Genomic DNA, 22,352 nt, shown 5'->3' on the forward strand with positions numbered 1-22,352 from the left:
TTGGTTGTTCTCCTTCTTCCATTTTCCGTTGATGTTCATTTACTTCTTGATGTAAGTTCCATTTAATATTACAGCTTACATATTTTATGACCTTTTAATATTTATATTTTTATAGTTAAACTTAAATAATACAAAAAGCAGTGTTTGTTTTTCGTCTTGTTACCCACATTTTTACTTTTTTTTCTGTGATTTTATAGAGGATTTGTTTAACATTAATTAAAGCAATTTGAATGTTCAGATTTTCTAAAATAGACAACAAAAACAATTTCTTTATCGAATAACTTCCTTTCAGATTTATGATCTTTTCAACTAAAACATGTTATTGTTGTTTTAGTATACATATTTAGTAACTACTATGAATTAGAGCTTTCCTTTTTTTTTGTTTTCTTCGTAAACTAAATTAATTAAGCTTCTGCTAATTTTTCGTGTATGGGATTTTGTTAAATTATTTATTTTATTCTATTGTGTTTGTTGTAAATCAAAAACCATAAATGTATGCATACTTAATTGTAATTTTCCATTGTTTCTTCATTTTGTTTACCATTTATGTATATAACATTTGCATATATTTATATGTATATATATGCTTAGACCTATGTAGCTTAATTTTAATACAGTTTCTTTTTATTTTTCTAGTTCATTTTATTTTTCTAATGCCGCTATTTTTCCCATAATGTTTCGTTTATCTTGTAAGTATTTATACCAATTGCAAATAAAAGAAAAGTCAACAAATTTTCTTTAAATCATTTTCATATTTGTCTTTTTGCCTTGCATCTTTTGGTTTTTTTTTAAACACGCCGCAGTGTTTCTCACTTTTTCTGTGGGAGATCTTAAAAAACTTGCATGTTAAGGAATTCTTTTTGCTGAAGTGGTGGCGGCGGCCTGATTTGCTATTTTTCGTAGCGAAGTTCAATAAGATTATTGGACATATAAATATGTGATTATGTAAAGTCCTTTAAACAATTATTGAAAAACCGTTTTGAAATTTTTTGAACATTAATTGTTGTTGCCTTGCGTTTGTGTCAAGGTTTGGTTGTCGGTTTACATACAAAAATGTCAATTTTAATGGTTTTTTATATTTCTTTACGTTTTATTTTACATACATAAAAAATGGCAGTTTATATATATGCTTGTTAAATATAATTTATTTAAATTGTGTGCTAGTAGTTGCCGCTAGTGAAGAATGGAAAGTCTTTAAAGTAATCTTATTTTTTTCGGAGTAAATGGCAACCGCTGACAGGCGAGACCAATCTGAGACTGAAGAGAATTAACTTTTAATTGAATTTTTGTAAGCTATAGGGTTCAAACATTTACTTGGCAGTTTTCTTCTTTTATGTGTTTATTATATATTTTGTTATGGAAAATATTTATTCGTTTTGTTTACAAGATCTCTTTACCCTAGATAACCTATTAATATTTATCGGCGGTTTACGGGGAACACACTTTGCCGGGACAAAACTAAATAAAACGTCTTCTTCAAGTCTAATTTTGTGCGTGAAAAACTTGAGATGAAAAATAAACATTTAAGTTTAGATGGTTAGCTCAATTCAATTTTAACTCTGCCGGCGGTTACCTGGACATTAACGAATAAGTTCTTTCAAATGATCTCCCAACAGGTATTTGTTTTGTCCAATGACGACAATTTTTGCTGTAATTTCATTATACTACTTAACTAATTACTTTCATTTTATAATTTGTTAAGCTTAGTCTTAGGAAAACATGCACTAGCAAAGATTTTAGAAAACAATTATTTTATTTTATTTTCTCAGAATTCTGCGTGCCTTTGAATTCTTAAGAATTTTCTTCAGAAGTATTCCCTTGATAACTTAAAATGGTTGAAACTAAATTCACTTATTGAGGCCAGATAGAACTTTTTAAAAATGTAGGCGTGTGTGTACCAAATTTGTAATGAAAATGGACAAGGTTTTAGTTTTTCCCATCTCTGGTCCAAACAGAGTCCTTTTAATATTTCGGTTAAAGTTCATTTTATGAAAGTATGTATTCTCTCATAATACATTTATTTGTTTATTTAATTTTCCATTCAAATTCAATTTTGTTATTTATTTTCTGCATTTTGTTCTTGCTTTTTGGCAAAACTTTTTAGCATTTTAATAGGCTCATCACCTTACATTACTCTTAAAAATTACACTAGTTAAAGTGGATGGAAAAAGGGATAATTATTAAGCTTTTGTTATGCCGGCTGCGAGCTTTTTTTTCGAGTATTTTTTTGGGAAAATAGACAGCTTTGTTTTAAGATAGTTGAGGCTCAAATATTTATATTTATATTTATATCATATTCCGAGTCTGGTCATCGGCTTGTCTGTGAGTAAACAAAAAAAATTAATATGGTTCAAATTAATTAAATGGGACTTTCTGTTCGAAAAAGAGGGAGGGACTGCACTATGGTATTTCTTATTATGGGATTCGCTGTAAATTATATGAGATGGAAACGGACTTTTTTATGTAGTTAAAACAACTTGGATTTATTTATATTATTCTTGTGGTGTTGTATACATAATATATTTTTATTTTATATGTTCTTCATCTTTATTGTAACCAGTAACCTCATTACTCTTATTTCAGCTATTTATTCTGTTTGCTTCATTTATATTTCTTGAAATTAGATTCTTTCATGCGATTCACCCAATAATGATCTTGGATTTGGGGTTCTCAATAATAAGTGAAGAGTATTAATTTGAAATATGTCTTGGTTTGCTTTTCAGATTTTCTTCAATTATGCCTTTTTATTAAGATCGCCGCGCCTTAGTTTGTCATTTGCAGATCTTGCTTACTTTTTTATTAAAGAATCTGCAATTTAAGTTGTTCTTTCTTTATAAATGTAGTATTCAAACAATTGAGTGTTATGCCTTTGTAATGTCATTTCTTTTTTCATGCGTAAAAATGCTGCGTTCTGCTTACTTAAAACAAATTTAACAAAATTATATTTCGGAATCCTAAGCAATATATAATGCTTTTTGTTATGGGTGCTGACGAGGAGGGGCTAGAGAAGTGTGGGTATAAAGATATATATATAAACATATATATATATTTGTTTATATGTCCCCCAATTGTACAATTTGTATTTATATATATATATATATTTTGTTAAAATATATTAAAAAATATACATATATATATATACACAAAAATTGTTATTTATAAATAATTTTTAAATGTTCAAGTCATTCGGTTATCATTTAAGTACAATTGATGTTTTGCATTTTAAAGGTTTCTTCGCTGCGCTGTTTGTCGTTTATATGTTTCTTGTGGTTCCTGTTCCAAAAATGACACTAACAAACCGATAAGAATTTCTTAAGAAAATTATTTATTTTTGGTTTTGTTTAAAAGTTTATTACTGATAATTTTTATTTGCTGCCTAAATTATGAACTAAATAAAACTGTCCTAAAAAATAAAGGTTTTTTGTGTGATTCTGTGTGGGGGTGTTCTTTAATTAGCGTTGGGTAGGTTTTTTATTTTGTTTAGCTTTTTTTATTTTGCTTTATAGGGCTAGATTTTTTGTAATCTTTAAGTTTTTCATTTTCTTGTAGCTTCATTTTTTAATTTTGTCTTTGGTTGCTGCTGTATCTCGCATGTTTTTATTGCATTAACTAGTTGTTTATGCACTGCTACATTTTTCTTGTTTCGGTTTTGTGTGTGGGTTTTGTTGCTGGTTTTTCTATACTTCTTTCATTTCTTTTCGGTTCTTTTAATTCAATTTCTCTTTTATTCTTCGATGGCCGTTTCCTTGATACTGACGATCCCTCATGACCGATGTACTTTCCTTAACGCATCTCTTAATCGACCATCAACTCGAAGTGAACGGATCCTCTTCTGTCCGAACGGTCGTGGTTGATGTTGCGGGCCCAAGCTTTACACTCAATGTTGATCAAAACGCCGGCTGAAAGGTAAAGTTCACAAATTACATATTACATAAATAATATTTAATGTCATAAACATTTTCTATAAATTAATTATTATGTTAATGCTACCAGTCAGACTGGTTTAAGTGGATTGTGATTAAATCGACAATTATCTCCAGTCATAAAAGTGTTAATAAAGTTTTTGACCTGTTTGACCTAATAAACCGATTTGGTTCTCCGGCTTCCAGTTAGACAATGTTCTTTTATTAGGTTTTCCCATTGAGGCCTATTTTAATTGTTCGTGACCCATATATAAAAACAATTATATACCGAATGAAGTGCTTAGAAAATGTAAAACAAAGAAAATTAGAAGGACGCACTTCCTCATTCGTTCTAAATTTGTTATTGTACTTTGCCTCAGAAACTTTATTATTAATATTTACTGTACCGTAAAATTTAGGCTATTGTGTGTCGTTTAGACAAAAACAATGGAGTACATACAAGTTGGTTTAATAACCCAATTTGTAGAGGCTTATATGTTAGTTGGACTTCGGAATGTTAAGGGGAAAATGTAATGAACTAAGTTCTTCGACTTCAGTCAAAGTGAAACGTTTTACGAAAATAAAAGTACCGAAAATATTTTTAGATTTTACTTACTTTCAACGGTAAATTGAACAGCGACAATGGGCGGTATGTATCCATGAATATTTTTGAACGGGAAGTAGTAACGAGGGAATCCCATGCGTGGGTAGTAGTCACGGGCTTTAATGTTCTCAACATCGGCAGGATTCTCACCCTCGCACGAGACCCAGACCACATTTGTCTTGAAGAAGAAATAGAAAGAATAAATAAATAATTATTTATAATTTGTTGTATTATAATAATATATTCTCTCCCAACTCACTTCATTGGGACGCAGGCTTTGCTTTTCCTTGATGTGCTGTTTCAGTTCATCGGGCATATGGTCTGGCAAGGTCTTTGAATCGTTGTAAATTTCTGGTACCCAATTGTAAATCTATAGCAATGTTTTCCTCACGTTAAGAAAATTTTATAATTTATCCAGTGCTTGAGGTCGTTTACCTTATTTAACTTTAGGAATATACATGGCCTGGCCACAGGATAGCCGAAGCTCTTCTCAACTGTACATGGGGCGAAGCTTGCGACGTCAATGCCGCAGACTTTGTCATCTTGTGGGGGATTTTCGAAGCTGCAGTTAACTTGATTAGTCTTCTCGAGCTCCTCGTAAGCTAGGGATTATACATAACACGGTTAAAAAACGGCGCCCAATGATGATTTTGGCGAATGATATAGCCTACATTTCTGCATAAATATTTATTACTGTTTAGCAATAAGGTTGCGTATTTGCTTTTGTTAGAACCAAGTTTAACTTACTGTGATCTTATTATTGTCGGATTTCAAAAATCAAAATATTAAAAAAACTACATTTTAAAATCAATATAAATGATATAGCTTCGGATTCCGATGCTAAAATTAATTATTTATTTTTTTATAGGGACAATCCCTAAATATCAATCTCTCAGAAAGGACAACGTCTGTTTTGTTAATTCTTAAAAATTCTGAGTAGTTTTATTATAAGTATTTACTAATGTCGAAGCAAATTTGACTTTCTTTTTGTTTAAAATTTAAACAATTTTTTTTGTAAAAACAAAAATGAATTATTTTTCAAGCTTAAATTGGATTGCAGAAATCCTTCGGTTGGAGATTGCTAAAAATCTAAACAAATTGGTAATCTCTTTAAAAATCAGCTGATTAACCTTTTTTTAATTACCTATTACACCAATAATGTTGTTTTAAGATAAACAAATTGCTTAAAACTAAAAAAATATATTTAAAGAATATTTAAGAAGTATAGTTTTAAGGTTTCATAAAAAGTAGATCAAATAGGATTACTTACATTTCAGGAAACGGGAAGTCTCCTCAACCCAGTAATTATAATTATCCTTCTTGGATGCCTCGTACCAGACTAATGTGCTCTCAACATTCGCCTCTGGGGGCATTGGTCGGAAACCAAGACCTAATGTAAAGAAAAAACGAAAAAGAATAGTTTCCACAATAAGCTCTAACAAATATAATTATTTTTAAATATTCTTCCTGATTTTTAAAGATACTTTTTTCGCACTTTTAACATAAAAATTTTTGATAATGTGTTATATTAATCCAAGTTTTATTGTTACTTTGGAAAATTTTAAAATTAAACCATTGGAGGTAGTTAGTGGTTCTATTACAAACCTGGGTTGGATCCAATAATACCGTTGTCAAGCATCCATTTGGGCTTCTCATTGTCCAACGTTTGGTAAAATACCGTAAAAATGGCAGCAAAGAATCCAGTTAACGCCGCATAAAATATTATGTAGAATAGAAGAATTTTCGCTAAAAAGATTCAGGACAAGAAAAATAGTCAATAATTGCTCAAAAGAGTGTTATTATTTATCGATACATCAATTAAAATGGCTAATTCTCTCAATTGGTATTACAAATGAAATATCAGATTCATGTAGCATAAGGGATGAAATGGACAGTTTATATAATTAAGTTGTGTTTAATTTTAATAGCAAGGTATTACAATAATTATTAGTATTTTAATCATGTGTAGAAAAACGAGGTTGTCAAGTTGAAGACAATTAATTGGGTTAGTGGCAGATCCAAACAATGTAGAACAATTTTTTTCTTTCATATTTTTAGTACCACATTTCATTTAACTTTTGACATAAAGAGATTTGTAAATATGAACATAAATTCTCATTGTAATGCTCACACGGGATGTGCGAAATTAGTGAATTCGATCATGATCTTGATAATTGACGCGAGTCGTTTGTTATCAGCAAGTAGGGGTTAACAAATGTGTCGTGTAAATGTGTTGCATCGTGGGAAAAAATGTTAAGCTTCGAAACATTTCAATTGAAAGTCTACAAACTTTTTAAGCCTTACTTCCTCTTTATCTATGAGAAAAATAAACTGAATGTTTAGGATCAACCATCTGACAGACGGTCAATATAATCAAGTCGATATATATTTATTTCTTTATTTTTTATAAAAGATATATCTTAATTTTATTAATCTTATTAATCAATTGTAATGCCGTTTCCTTAAGGTTTATTATAGATAAAGAAATTATTTGATACTACTTCTTGTACTACTTTAAGATCAACTTAGATATATCTTGTTTGGCAGACTAACTGACTAATAGAATAGAATCACCGACTTATTTTGTTACTTGTACTTATTAAGATGGATCACTTATACCTATTAGCAGTTTAGAAATAGGTGTGAATTTTACTACGAGCAACCTTCGGTTACCAGGTGAAGAGTTGTTGCTCCTATTGATTTGACGGTTAACTTGTGGGCCTCTGTTTGTGTGTGTAAACACCTGACCAGGACAATCTAGAGCGAATTGGGACTGTTACGTGTACGCCAGGTTGGCTCTCCCGCCCGCTTGCGCTCTCATCGGCGCTCTCTGCTTCCAACACTAAACCTCCCCCATCCCCTTCCTCTGATTTCTATATATGTACATTTCTTGAACTTTGACATTTCCACCGAGCTGCACTTTAGACTGCAAAATTGTAACAAGCGAAGAGTAGGCTTACTTCCACCCACCCACCCACCCACCAACCCACCGAACCCACACCCCCCATTACGTGGTGCTCTCTTTCTCTCTCTTTGTGCCCTGTACATTCGGCTTTTTCACTGCTTCTTCATTTTTTATTTTTATATTCTTTATTTGGACCATCATGTTTGGAATTGTTAAGTAAGAGGAAGGCAGGAGATGAGAAAAAATGGGGTTCCTTAAGTTTATTTTGTACATTTCACAGAATGGTCCAAAAAGAATGATTTAAGTTTATCAGAACTTCGAGGAAATGAATAAATTTCCACTTTGTGTGTATCACTAGAGTCTTCGTTCTCATTCGCAATTCTCCAGTTCTTATAGTTTGGGTAGATCGGCTCTACCATATGGATGGTTTTAAACACTTTTCATTAAAAACAATAATTTTTCGCATAAAACCTAACCTAAAAACAACTTTTTTAGGTTTTATGCTTTTGTAAAGTTGTAATCCCCAATTTTTAAGACCATTGTAAAATGAGCAAGTTAACGACTTTTATTTTGTATCTTTCAGTTTACAATTGGACTTTTAGTCCAAAATAACAATATTATTACTACCAAAGATAACATACTTAATAACAAAATAATATATAATTAAAACCGATTTAGAGAAATACTGACGGGAAAGTTAATCTCAAACATTCTATATTGGATTGAAAACGTGTCCTTTCCGCCGTAATACCAAAATTATAACAATACAAGTTATTAAAATTTCCTAAGAATTTAGTTCCTACTTTATGATAGTCCATAAAATGTCGACATTCGATAATAAAAATGGCACGAGTGTAATCTATCGATATAAATAACCATATATATCATATAAATACTCTCTTTTGTGTGCTCTTGATAAAAGACTTCCCCGCTTTGAATTCACGCTTAGCCTTCGTTGTCACTCATTCATGTATATATTCTTTACTATGCTTAATTGCCTTTCAATTAAGTGCATCAAAAGTTTATTAATTTTTAAAGTATAACTAAAAAGATGCATGGTTTTAAGACTAATATTTGAAACTCAAAGTATGCATAAAGTTCATTGATGAAGTCTGACAAAAAAGATGCAATCTTTTAAATTTCAAAGTTTAATATTATGCAAATCTTTTAAGGTTCGATTGCTAATTGTGGTGTTACCCATTTTAAGGTCAACGTTTTTAGCAGATAAGTAATTTTTCGTTTAACTTGTGGTGTATTATTTAGCAGATGGTTTGCTAACTTTCAAGTGTCAGTGTAAATTGCTTTGTTTCCATTTAATTGTTTTACTGATAGCCTCGTCTGCGTTGCAAGTCGATTTCAATAATTGAGTGCTAGATATATAGATATATATATTTTTTGAATTGCTGATATGTTAATTGTGTCAATTGAAAACTGGACTGAGATTTCGTTAGAAAATAAAGAGATTTGTATACATTCATCAATAAATAGTATTTTGTTTTGACAATAGATTTGATTTATTTACTATTGTGTGTATGTTAGGAAACAAATCTTTGGTATACCTTTGATACCTTTAAAAAAAGGTCAATCCAGTCATTGTTTACCTAACAAAAAAGAGAAAAGGGCTTTATTGGCTTAGTTTCATTGAAGAAGCAGAGCCACATTCGGTTTTAAGTGGGTTACACACAGAGGAAAGACGAGACCTTACGCTTTTGCACCTCCCTCTACAAATTGATGCAATGAGGTTAGAATTGATTTTTTCGAGAACTTTATTCAACGAATCTGAATTGCATGTCTCGAAGTGTCATTCACATCGCTAGTCATTAAAGAATAACTGGGTTATAGGCCATTTAGCATATACTAAAATGTTAGATCAATAAAGTTTGTGTGACCAATAAAATCGGAAATACAATTAAAATACAACATTTTAGAGCACTACCATTCTCTTTTTATAACATTAAATAATAATATGGTAATCTTATAATATTTGTTCATATTTTGATAAGCTTTTATAAGCGGCAGTTCCGCCTTTTCGAAATGCACAGTTATCTGAAATTTACCAATCAGAAATAACCAAACCCTTTAAAAAAATATAGTAATAATAATATAGATAATAATTTAAAAAAAAACTAAAAATACAAGGCATTCATATTAGTCTAAGCTTTTTTACAAAGCAGAAGAGGGCAAACATTTTAGTTATATGGTAACTCATTAATAAATTCGAATTTATTCAATGATTATTAAGTTTTATATAGCCGATAAGTAATATTCAGATGTATACGTTTTGAAGGGTTACTATTATGCAATCGATAACGAACTCAGAATGGGATAAGTGACTTAAGTGAATTGTGCACGCATCAGCACACATATTTTGTCATTTGCTCTTTATCGATTTTCATATTACTTAATTCGAAAAAGAACAATAAACTATGTTCCTTATTTGTTACCTAAGTCAATCGGCGCCATAATAAAATTTTTGCAATCTTGATTAAATGGTTTTCCCTACCTATAAGTAATATACATTTTAATTCATGGTGATTCCCATTATATAATCGATAAAGTACTCAAAATGGAAAAAGTGGCTAAATACGTAGTCGTTGGTAGCAAGTAAAGTGAACACCCTTCAGTGTATGTGACAATTGGCACTTTATTGATTTTCATATTTGGTCTAAGTACACCACGTACCAACGCGTTTGGGCGTATACAGTTGCATCACAACAAAAGAGTCTAAAATACTTAAATGTAAAAGTCTGTAATGACCTTTATCAAATATTTTGACGATAAAACGATTGTCTAGTTTTTATCAGAAAGAACTAATCTTGGGCAACCAATTTTTTGATATCTAGCGATAAGTTTCATTATTACCTACAAAGGGTGCAGAAGAACAGGTTTAAATTGCTTTTTATAATAAATGATTATGTAAATATCTTTCTTTAAGCAGTCAAAAAAAAATGCATTACTATAAAAAAAGAGAACATATTTTATATTTTTAAAAATAAGACCAAACATCTAAGTTCTTTTGTTTAATTAGCCATTTGATTGATGATTAGTTTGCGATTTAGTTGGTTTGATGTACTTACCCCAACTGGAACCGGTGCGTCCAAGGCATTGGCTAGTTTCACTGTTCCATAGGAATTTTTTGAAACCCTCCCACTTGCCCATTTTTACCGGCGGTGCATAGTATTCACCAATTTTTTTATCGGCCATTTTTAAGCTTTTGTTTTCTTGGCGCTGTTGATTTCACTTGAATTACTTATTCGTCTTGTCACTCGGGTTGTTGGGGGTGTCTTGTCTATCAAGCGAGTTCTCGTTAAACTATTTGTTACGTGTAGTTCTTTGTAGCTTAGGGTTTAAGTTTAAGTTTATAACGCTTATTGAATATTAATGAATTATATATATATTTTTATTTATATATGTTTTTGGTGTTAATTTTGGTTTTATTATTTTGGGTGAGTTTTTCTTAATCAACTGCTTTGGTACATCATTTTTTTGGTTTTTTTTTTGTTGAATGTTTGTAACAGTATTTTGTTAAGAATTTTGCGCTAAATTTGTATGGTTACTGAAAAATATAAAAAGAAAGTTGGTTTAAAATTTTTATAAATAATTGTTTGCTGAAGAAGACTTGAAGTTTATTTCTGTTAATTTTTTTATATTGATTTTCATTTATGTAAGATTAGCATTATCTTCTTCTTTGCTATTGTATTTTCCTAGTAATGGGCTTGTAAACCAATCAATAGCTGTTTTCACTGCTTATGTAAAATTTTCCTTTCACACACTTGGCATTTGCCATACCAAGCTTTTTTTCCATTTACCAAATTGCTTTTCTTCTTGGCCGCGATTCGGCGCAGGGATACTTTATTCCTAAACAACCATATTTTCAGCTTTGTTAAACGTTTTGACTGTTTATCCAAATTTTTAAATAGTTTTTTTACACTATTTTTTAGACAAATATGAGCTCACTAGCGTAAACCAAATGGAAGTCACCTCTGCCGATTTTAGCCACACGCTCTGCCAACTGTTATGTAATCTCAAGTGTGGAAAAAAGCATCGGCAAGCCAAAACCAAGCAGCTATGGGCATGCGCACAAAAACGAAGGGAGCCAGAAAGCGTTGAAGAGAACGATTCTGGAAGTGTTCCTTGGAAGGTTATTTGTTCCCTTTTCGGGGGGTGGAGATTGGGACTTGGGGTTGGGGCTTGGGGTTGGGGGTTGGGATGGGGATAGGGTTTGGGGTAGGGGTCCTTGCCATGAAAGTTGACAGCTGGGCGCCAGCTTAATGACAGTTTCAAGGGGGGGGTTTGTGGAGTGGGTAGTGTGGTGTGGTATGGTGTGTACCCGCTGGGCTCAGCGTAAATCCGATCCTAGAAACCGCCGGGAATTGGTTTGCAGTTTTTGCAGCAACCGCAATGGCAATGGCAACCCTGTTCGGCTGACGCCCAAGGGTAGGCAACACATTTTTTTTCGCAATCAACGGCGCACAATGGACAATGTCCCGAAACCGCCAGGTCAGATATACTTAAGATGTTGATGCCAGCACGCTTATGGCAGGGACTTGGACTTTTGTCCCGCCCCCCTTTTCTTCTTTTCATGGAAGTGTAGAGCTCACACTCAGAAATTCGCTTGGCTTGACTTACATTTTGTTCTGTAGCTGATGACGCCGCTGCCGACGTCGCTGTCTTTTCGCGGCGCTCATTGCGCAACGCGCCCGACTCGACTCGGCCCCACCGTATAGCTATAGCTATATAGCTTCTATTTCTGTTCCTACGGCTTTGGATGGTGATGGTGGGTGGGTTGGTTGGTTTGGCTGAATGTGACTGTGGATGTGGATGTGGATGTGGATGTGGCTGTGGATGGGAGTGTGAATGTGAGTGCCTAGCCTAGAAAAGGGCAAAGCGCACAAATGTAGGCAACGCACAAACACAAAGCTGGGGATACACAAATAGGCATCATTTCGTTCCCTTTGCGGTGCTTAGTGCATTTTTCCTGGCTATTCGGATCTTCGTTTTCAATACTTAGAAATCGATGGGACTAGCGTTTTTTCAATTCAAGCCAAACGTCCTTGACCCAAAGCTATCTTAATTAAATACCTTTCCTCTTACACTACATTCTAGTCATTCTTATAAATACCATTTCACTTTCACTAAAATATCATTTTAAATAGTTATCAATTTCACTCACTAACTCACTCACACACACGCACACTTCATTTTACTAATTTGATTTGAATTCGCTTTTATTTTAGGGTCCTTCGTTATAGTTGCAGTCGAGCCAGCTAAGAAAAAATCGAATTTCAGTATGTATATAAGTTTTACAAGGATATCTTTCCTGCTGTGTCGCAGTGTCCTCATTGCCCCGAGACGTCGACGTAATCAATGAAAATTTTTTTTCCTTGGCACAACGAGCTTTCTGTGTATTTATAGCAATAATTATATGGGGGCACTTGATTCGATTCGCATACGTTGCGGGTGGGTACTTGGTTTATTTCAATCACTGTCTACCGAACACATCGATAACTTTATTTATTTAATTTTATGCTTGTGGCTTTTCTTTTTTTTTTATGTAACCACCGAGATTTGTGGTGTTTGGAGAATACGTAAGACTGGTATTTGCAATGACACACATACAGAATGGATTTTCTTTCGCCTTCAAACGCTCCCCCTCTACGCAGACTTGTACATAATAGCTCCAGATAATATGGTATATATGCAGATGCATATATGTATATCTATGTGCCGTTAATCCGCCAGCGAATGCGAGTAGCAACCGTCCACAGTTAAAACGCCAATGATAGTGCCATCGTAGCCGCAGCTTGCAGCTGGGCTCTCGGTTTTGATGGGGTTTCGGCTTGGTTCGTTGGGGCTCGTCTAGGTTCGTCTTCGTCTTCGGGTCCGGCCAATTTCGGGGCGCTCTTGAGCGGTATGTGGCGCCCACCGCCCCCATGCGGAAAATCGCCAGCTCTCCTAAGCTTTTCGGAGCTTTCTGCTCAGCTGGAATAGCTAGCTTGGGTGGTCGGATAGCCTGCTGGGTGGCCACCCCCTCGTCTTTCTCCACCTCATCCACGCAGGATGGGCAGGGGGTGGTAGTGGGTGGTGCAGCCAAGCTTTCAGCTACTTTTTCTATTGTGCCTTGCAGTTCGTTCCATCCAGTGGCTGCCAAACCCTGCAATCCGTGCAGGCTATCTGCCTAATGCCTAACTAACTGGGGTGCTTACAGATGTTGCAACATCACGAACATAAATAGGGTCAATCAATTGAATAAGAGCATTGAGTTCAACAGCTTAAATTTGTGTTCTTTAATCAAAAATATCCAAAAATTATAAAGAAGTAATCACAAGTGTATAAGTTCACCACCGAATATCAAGAAGGCGTCTAAGAAATTGGTATGGAAATTGAATAGCTCCTAATCATTCAAGAAATATGAAAAGGTTATTGGGCTCAAAGATTATCACTCATACGTACTGTTGCCTTTGATCAACAATTTATTTGAGTCTAGGTGCCGCAGATTCCAACCAAATTTTGTTTGGATTGTTTTTCCTAATTTTAAGCTTATTAAATAGACATGCTATAAATATATTTTAAAGGTTTTAATAAAATGGTATTATACATTTGTAGTTGTCTTACAAATGTATAATACCATTTTATTAAAACCTTTAAAATATATTTAAATTGAGACAACATCTTTAAACAACATATAATGAATATTTCATGTTTACTAATATGCATTCGTGATTAGAAAATACCAATTCAAAACGAAAATGTTAAGAATAACATAATAGTTCTGAGATAAATTTTAATGATGTTTAATTTTTTGCTAAATCATGTTTCTAAGCTGACCAAATTCGTTGGAAAATTCCCTAAAACGTTTTTTAAAATGTATGATCACAGATCGGATTAATTTTCCCTGGTTGGTAGCATTCTATCCTGTACAATTAAACGGGTATATTTTACATGCAAGAAGGGACTCCAAAATTAGCTTACGCCACAGCTCATATTACCAGAACTTACTAAGTTCTAGAACTATCTCCCCGCAGATAGTTCATGCGCTGTTTTAACGCGAGTCTAACGACACGAATACGGTTCAATCGGCGCAGAAGCTTATCAATAGTCCCAGAGGCGACCGCCAAAGTCGAAGGCGGCAAACTTTCAATTCCAGCGACCGTTTTCAAATGCGGCGAATCCGTTTGGGTCTTGCGCACTCTTGTAAAGAGAAATCTAAGAGAGATACTCTGCGTTAGTTCTGGTAATATAATACTTATTGATTATTTTCTCTTTAACGCGGAGTTTGGGTTGAAGTTCCTTTTGAAACTGATGCCGGTCGTTTTGTCAAGTTATATAAATTGTGAACGCAGCCAAAACTCACTTCAACCACGCGACAGGCCTTGGCTTAACTTCATTTTATTAGAGGAGGGGAAGGGTTTATTCGTATAGTGAGTTTAAAGATTGATTTATGCGGGAGCCCTTATTCTCGTATTATATTTTCTCTCTCTCTTCACTTACGTCACTACTCAGCTGACTGACACCGACTTTGGTGCGACTTTATTTTCACTGGGTATCAAATTAATCATTAAATTACCTTGAGAAAATATCTTCTTTTTGTAAGTACCGGTTAGAGGTGATAAATTTATATTTGATATGAATTAAGATTGGAATACATATTTATAAGGAAGCTTTACGTGATTAAGTACCTAAAGGCAACTAACTAACTAACTTGTCTGAAGATGCTTCCAGCTAATATTTCTGTTTACTCAGATATTTGTAATTTCCGAAATCTTTTTTAAATATTTAAACCAAAACTCAAATATTTTTGTAGGCTTTCCTCTATTTAAATATTGTTAAGTACATATCTACTTTTATAATAAAAATAATTAAGTAACACATTGTGAAAAAGTATTTTTTATTTTCTATAAGGTTTAAACTATTTTTAAGCTATGGTTCCACAGCCTTCAAAATTCACCAGAGAAATAAATAAATTTGTATTGTATTTTTCTATTTATTAGATAGGTAGGGGTTCAGTACAAACATATAACTATGAGCTAGGCAAAACATTAAGTCTTATCATTCTTGGGCTTGGCCCTTCTTTGATTCCATTCTCTTTTCTTAACTGAAAAGTTTTTCTTAGTATTCCACAGTCACACACTTGGTCTTGAGGTACTCGTTGAGCGCCTCCTGACCCAGATCCTTGCCATATCCGCTCTGCTTGAATCCTCCGAAGGGAGCGGCCACATCCGTCTTGTTGTAGACGTTAATGAACACAGTTCCAGCTTCGATGCGATCGGCAAAGCTGAGGGCCTTTCCAATGTCCTTGGTGAAGACCCCACTGGCCAGGCCGTACTCCGTTCGATTGGCCCGCTGCATCAGGGAGTCCACGTCGCTGCCGTTGAACTTGGAGATTATCATGATGGGTCCGAATGACTCCTCTTGGGCAATGTACATGTCGTCGGTGACGTTCGTGAATACCGTGGGTGTGAAGAAGTAACCCTTGAGATCTGGCACCCGACATCCTCCGTACACCAGTTGCGCCCCCTCGGCCACGCCCCTTTGGCAGAAGTCCAGGAGCTTGTCGAAGTGCGCCCTGTGGTTCTGGGGTCCATGGGCCGTGGAGCGGTTCAGCGGATCCCCGATGGTCATGGTACGCAGATCCTTGAGCACCCGTCTCACGAATTCGTCATGGATCCTATCCTCCACGAACAGTCGACCAGCGGCGATGCAGTTCTCTCCCTTGTTAAAGAAGACTGAAGACATGCCCTGGATAAAAAAGAGAGAAGTTATTAGTGATGCATTAATAAGTTTTAATTTTGATATTACTTAAATTTTTGGTCATGGGTTTGCTTGTCAAATATTATAAAATCAATACCGTTTGAAATATATTCACCGAAAGGGCTTTATATCCCTAAAATCTATCATCATCTATTGTTTTCTTTCGAGTTAGCTAATCTTGTTTATCTTCTTGTACAATATTCTTTACAATATATATTTTTAAACAAATTAAACTTTGACTTCAAGGAACTTTAGCGTTAGAAAGAGATACTGGGCTATCATGATTAGGCTTTTTAATGACAGATATAATATACTTTTGTATGTACTTGTATATCCAGAAAATCAATGTTAAACTTTAATTTTCGAGAATTCTTTCTAGGCAAGAAAATTAAGGAAATATTTTCTAAAATTATTAAAAAACGACATGAACTCCCAATTTCTATAACTCAAAGCGACATCTTGAAAATTAATTTGTAATATTTTGTCCCATTTGCAAAGCCCCACTCACGTGTTTGACAGCCTTGTCCATATCGCAGTCGGCAAAGATGATCAGCGGACTCTTGCCTCCCAGCTCCAGGGAGCACTTCTTGAGGTTGGAGTCCGCGCAGGACTTCATGATGTGCTTGCCGATGGGCGTGGAGCCGGTGAAGCCCAGCTTGCGGACCAGCTGATGATCGGCGACCGCCTGTCCCGCATCCGATCCCTTGCCGGGCAGCACGTTGATTACTCCCGGTGGGAATCCAGCCCGCACAGTCAGCTCGGCGAACTTGAGGGCGGTCAGCGGGCAGGTCTGGGCGGGCTTAATCAGACAGGTGTTGCCCGCGGCAATGCAGGCGGCCATCTTCCAGGACAGCATCATCAGGGGGTAGTTCCAGGGCGTGATCAGCCCACATACCCCGATGGGCTCCTTGCGGGTGAAGGTCAGCACATTGTTGGGCCTCGCGGGGTTGACGGGAATGGTGCTGCCCTGGATTTTGTCGCACCAACCGGCAAAGTAGCGCCACGCATCGATGGACATGCCCACGTGAGTCTTCAGGGCCAGTGTGTAGACCGCTCCCGAGTCCACCGACTCAATGGTGGCCAGCTCCTCCTTGTGCTGCTCCATGAGATCGGCCAGGTTGAGCATTAGTTGTCCCCGCTGCCTGGCTGTGATCTGTTTCCATGATCCATAGAAAGCCGTATTGGCAGCCTGCACCGCCTTGTCCACATCGCCGGAGGATGCACAGGCCACCTGGCAGAGCACTTCCTCGTTGGTGGGATTAACAATGTCCAAGGTGCGTTGTCCCTCGGCGTCCACGAACTCGCCGTTAATAAACAGTTGCGTGGGCACTCGGATCTCCCGTTTGTTGGCCTTCAGCGTGAACCCCTCAAAGTCCAGCTGCTGACCACTGGAACCACCGCTTCCCTGGCGCAGAATCTTCACTAGCTGGCTGAAGAACTCTTCGAAGACGGGCGCCATGAAAACCTGCTCGTTCTCTAGAGGCACATCGAATGACTCCTTCACCTCCTCCACCAGACGCACTACATCCATGGAGCCTGCGCCAGCGGCAAAGAAATCCGTGGAGGGTTCAATTTGCTCCTTGAGTATGGCCTGCCAAATCCCCGCCAGCAGAGTTCGCTTGCCCAGCTCATCCTCGGTGAAATCCGTGATGGGCTGCTGCTCAGCCTGCTTGAACCACTCGCTGGCACTGATCACCTTGGAGCCACGCTTAATCCGGCGAATGTTGACGAAGGCCCCATCGGTTCCTTCGATGAGGAGGCCACCACTATGAACCCAGGCCGGCTTGGTCAGACCCTTCAGACGCAGCGCCTGTCCATTGGCCACGGGTCCTGCAGAGTACAGATGGGCACCAAAGAGACGAACCTGCTCCTCTGTGCCATCCTGGTGGACCACAGTGGCCACGGCTCCAGGAACCGAGTCCAGACCTCGCACAAAATTCCAAATCTTCTCTGCAGAGGCTTGCAGATTGATCACCTGATTTTCAGTCTTGAACATGGCCGGATCATAGGTGGCACCCACCTCCGTTTGGGTTATCTTGGGAGCCGTTCCACTGGCCACCATATCCACGGCCACGCCCATGGCCTTCACGCCCTCGGGGTACAGGAAGCGTTTGTAGATGGTATCCAGCGTATCGGTGGGTTCGAGGTTTGTCTGGCGGGTGAGCAGCAGGGGTCCTGTGTCCAGGCCGTCGTCTGCCCAGAAGATACTGAAGCCGGCCACCTCGTCGCCCTCGATGAGGGTCCAGGAGATGGCACTGGCTCCGCGATGACGTGGCAGGATGGAGGGATGGTAGCAGATGCTGCCCAAGGGGGCGCCGTCAATCACCTCCATGGGAATGAACTGGGAGCAGAAGGGCAGGACGTTCAGGGTGGCGCCCACCGACTTGTACTGCTCCAGGACCTCGGGCAGAGCCACGCCCTTGCGACGCCAGCTGGAGAACTTGAAGACGGGAATCTTGTGGGCAGCAGCAGTGGTGGCCAGAATGTCCTCGCGACTGCCCTTGTCGGGAATCGTGAAGACTCCCACTATCTGGACATTCGAACGCTCCAGCAAAAGCTCCAGAACGTCGGCTGCAAAATTGCTTTGTCCAATAATCGCGATTTTGAGTTTTAGCTGAAAGGGGCATTGCAATTAGATTGGTCTCATAACTAGTTCAAGGTAAAGAAATACTTATGTGTATATATACAGTAGAACTTTCACCCATTCCCTCCACAAAAAGATAAGGAATCGTAATAAATTTGTAGAAATAATCCACGTGTATAAATACAGTAGAACTTTTACTACCTCCGTCCGCAAAAAGATTAGGAACCATAATACACCTCTAGAAATAATTCACTTCCATGCATTTACACTATCTATAAAACCAGTAAAACCTCTTGTAGGCACCTCTAGTTAAGGAATTCTATGGAAGTTCAGCTAAATTTGTTGGGCACGATTGCTAAAGAAATCGGTTTAACAAGAATAATGATTTAATCAATTCAGTAATCAATTAATTTAATTCTTAATAAATCGTGTAATCTCTTTAGAAAAGACAAACAAAAATACATTTTAAATTTAAAATAATTAGTAAATGTTTGTAGTATTAGCTTCGATATATAACGTTTTAATAGGATGTGCTTAAAAATTTAAAATAGGATTTATAAAAATACACAAAGTCCAAATCTTAAGAAACGACAAATGACGTACGTACAAAAAGCTGATTTGTTTAACCATCTTCCGCTTTCTTATTCAACTTTAATGGAAATACACTGGCCACTAAGGTACTTTTAAAGATTTAAAGTAGCTTAAAATTTTAAAGTTGAATAACATCAAATTAGTGTTTGCATCTAATATAAATCCGTGTTTTATAAAATTTTTAAATAACGTCTTATTGGTGAGTTACTTTTCAACTGTTTATAAATGTCGTTAGTAATAGCCAAATTAATTACACACTCCACTAAAATGTATACTAACAGCCATGGTTGCAGAGACTTTTTCAGCACTTTGGAAATCAACACTTCTCGTTTACAGTAATTCTTAAAAAGTACAAAGCAAATACTATATCACAACTTTCTCTCGGTTATTTTTGTCGGGCCGGCAACTATCAACTGAAATCGCGTGTACAAAGCGGCTCGTATTTATACCTTGGCAGCACACGAGCAGTCCATTATCGTTATCAACTGATTATAAACCAAAAATAAAAACAAATCCAAAAGCATAGTGACTCTGTTGTTGGCCCACTTTACATATACATCATAATTAAATTATAGAAACATCAGATTTCTTATCAGTAATAACGTAGAAAACCTGCAGCGCAAGCTTTGAGAAATATTGTGTGCATGCCGTTTTTTCATGACCAGAGGGCCGGACCATATTATTTTTCGATTAAAAATAGCCAGGTGTAGGAACAGAGTTCTATAAGTCGAACTCAGAATTTAAGCAGGGAATTTTTTAGCGACTGTAGATCCCCATAAACATCGCTTATTCGGCATAATATTTCCCCTAATGAATACATATATTTTGGTGATCTACAAAAATAATCTATCAACTGGGAGGTGTGTAAAGAACCCTTCCACTATACTCGACTAATACTTTAACTACTTACATGGTTTTAAAGCTCCAATGGAAAGATATTAATTGAGAAGCAAATTAATCTGATCAATTAGCAAATTGTCTGTTATAAATGGCAATTAGTGGTGGCAGGTATTATTCCGGTAAGAGCTATGTATGACAAACAGTTTATTTCCAACCTTACGGCATGCTGTATTCTTTACAACCGTATCTGAAGTACTTTGCCTTACTGGGCCTTGTGCCTTGGTCGGAGAGTTCCCATTCTCAGTTCATACTGAAAATTTACTCGACTTTCCTTATTGTTTTTAATGCTGCCAGTTTCGTGATTTCCATATATTTCCCCCAGACTTCAGAGCCGTTCCTGTCTCTTATAGTCAACATAATCGTTTTTGGAGCTAAGATTTTGTGTGTCATCGTCATTTTGCTGCAGATGATAGTGAATTACGAAGATTACTACGTGTTCTGCATGGAAATTAAGTGTCTGGGACTGAGACTACAGGGGGAACTTAAGATACATGTAGGGGGATTGAGCTGGCAGACGTATGCCAAAGTTATGGGACTCGGAATAGGCTTTTTGGTGACATTAATACCACCGATCTATGTTTCTCTAAACTTAAGCCTCCTCTACTTTTGGTCCTCGCTCTCATCAATCCTTATCATTAGGATGCATTGTGTACTGATGTTGCTTTACGTAGATCTTTTGGGACGCCACGTAAGTCTGCTGGGCAGTCGACTCCGAAACGTTCTCGACTGCCATCTGTTGGGCGCCAATTGCATTCTGGATGGCGACTGCAATCAACTTTGCTCTCTGGAGTTTCTGTTAGCCCTTAAGCAAAGCCATATGGATCTATATCATCTTTTCACCCACTTCAACAACCTCTTTGGCTGGTCCATACTCAGCACCTACGTGGTTCTGTTTACAGACAGCACTGTCAACCTTTACTGGACCCAGCAAGTTCTGGCCGAGGTCTACGACTACCAATATCTTTATGCCACATTTTCAGTTTTTGTGCCCTCATTAACCATTATTTTCGTATTTTGCCGATGTGGGGAGTTTTGCAAAAGACAGGTGAGTGTACAACTAGATATTTATAAATGGTTTAAAATATATTAAAAAGAACTACGTGATAGTTTAATGGTTATAGAAAATACCTAACTTAAATTCTGGTATTTTAAGACTTTTATAAATATTTCCTTTTCCTAGAATGAACTGATTGGAAGTTATTTGAGGAGCTTGTCCAGTCATCCATCGCCAGCCAGAGAACCGGCCTATACTGAACTGCTCTTGGAGTTTATCATGCAAGTGGAACAGAATTGGTTGGCTATTAATGCCGAGGGCTTTATGGAGACTGATAACTCGCTCCTAATGTCGGTGAGTATGGGTTTTAAATTTCGAATCAAGCTCTATTTTGATTCTTTGTTTTTGTTTTCAGCTATTGGCTGCAAAAGTTACCTACTTGATCGTGCTTATGCAGTTTAGTTCCGTGTAGTTGCCCTCAAACTTAAATACATACCTGCTTTATTTTCAAAATATTTTAACTTTCCCTCCGTTAAAAAAATTAGTTTATCTAAGATTATACGGAAATAGAACAGCAAAAACAAAAATGTGATTAGGCGATTTAAACGGTTCATCGGCGCAATGGAAACTTTATGAATGAACTGACATGATAAGGAAGAAAATAAAACATCTGACCACCGAAAAAAGCTCATTAGGTGTAGGGGGTCCAAAATAAGTCTACTGATAAGAATGAATTTCAAAATTTTTGATGCTACTTTGTTAATGTCTAATGTTTATATATATATGGAAATTCAGTAAATCACATTGAGCACGCGTTTAGAAGCTGCTTGGTGCTGAAATTTCGGGGCTTGTCAATAAAAAAGTAATCGTGTTCACGTTTCGCTTGGTAATCCTGATAGCCCATAATCAAAGGTAGCCAAGTGATAACCCGAACGTTTGCCCTCCGTTCAGAACTAGCAAACAAAGCAAACCAGTTTCAATGATGAACCATTTAGCTCCGATCCGGTTTCAAGCAGTTAAATATGTGCCAATTTTGATAGGCACTTGGGGCACTCGTTATAGCCGAAGTCCGTCTAATCGGTCGGCAAGTGTTTTCTACTTTTTATAAATTTCCTAAGATT

General features: G+C 36.5%; 3 protein-coding genes across 5 annotated transcripts; 1 reads left to right on the forward strand and 2 right to left on the reverse strand.

The window, feature by feature from the left end:
• Nucleotides 1-265: 265 nt before the first annotated feature.
• Nucleotides 266-13,190, reverse strand: LOC119546057 (sodium/potassium-transporting ATPase subunit beta-2). Of its 3 annotated transcripts, none has more exons than XM_037852123.1 (9): nucleotides 13,031-13,190; nucleotides 10,489-10,967; nucleotides 6,112-6,252; nucleotides 5,777-5,896; nucleotides 5,254-5,259; nucleotides 4,942-5,108; nucleotides 4,766-4,876; nucleotides 4,519-4,684; nucleotides 266-3,899 (listed from the first exon to the last, which is right to left on the reverse strand). In XM_037852123.1, exons 2-9 carry the CDS (start codon nucleotides 10,613-10,615, stop codon nucleotides 3,796-3,798), a joined length of 942 nt encoding a protein of 313 aa, XP_037708051.1. In that variant the 5' UTR covers nucleotides 10,616-10,967; nucleotides 13,031-13,190; the 3' UTR covers nucleotides 266-3,795. The 3 variants fall into 3 exon arrangements, with proteins under 3 accessions (XP_037708051.1, XP_037708052.1, XP_037708053.1); XM_037852124.1 differs by lacking the exon at nucleotides 13,031-13,190 and adding an exon at nucleotides 11,221-11,362; XM_037852125.1 differs by lacking the exon at nucleotides 5,254-5,259 and having other exon boundaries at nucleotides 13,031-13,189.
• A 2,185-nt stretch (nucleotides 13,191-15,375) lies between these two features.
• LOC119547344 (cytosolic 10-formyltetrahydrofolate dehydrogenase) lies at nucleotides 15,376-19,744 on the reverse strand. Its single transcript, XM_037854156.1, has 3 exons — nucleotides 19,617-19,744; nucleotides 16,671-18,776; nucleotides 15,376-16,150 (listed from the first exon to the last, which is right to left on the reverse strand). Exons 1-3 carry the CDS (start codon nucleotides 19,620-19,622, stop codon nucleotides 15,521-15,523), a joined length of 2,742 nt encoding a protein of 913 aa, XP_037710084.1. The 5' UTR covers nucleotides 19,623-19,744; the 3' UTR covers nucleotides 15,376-15,520.
• A 527-nt stretch (nucleotides 19,745-20,271) lies between these two features.
• On the forward strand, nucleotides 20,272-21,880 carry LOC119547640 (putative gustatory receptor 39b). The gene is made up of 3 exons (XM_037854579.1): nucleotides 20,272-21,282; nucleotides 21,418-21,585; nucleotides 21,647-21,880. The coding sequence occupies exons 1-3, from the start codon at nucleotides 20,401-20,403 to the stop codon at nucleotides 21,701-21,703; spliced, it is 1,107 nt and encodes a 368-aa protein (XP_037710507.1). The 5' UTR covers nucleotides 20,272-20,400; the 3' UTR covers nucleotides 21,704-21,880.
• Nucleotides 21,881-22,352: the final 472 nt, after the last annotated feature.

Source organism: Drosophila subpulchrella, chromosome 2L (genome assembly GCF_014743375.2).
Source record: "Drosophila subpulchrella strain 33 F10 #4 breed RU33 chromosome 2L, RU_Dsub_v1.1 Primary Assembly, whole genome shotgun sequence".
Lineage (NCBI taxonomy): Eukaryota > Metazoa > Arthropoda > Insecta > Diptera > Drosophilidae > Drosophila > Drosophila subpulchrella.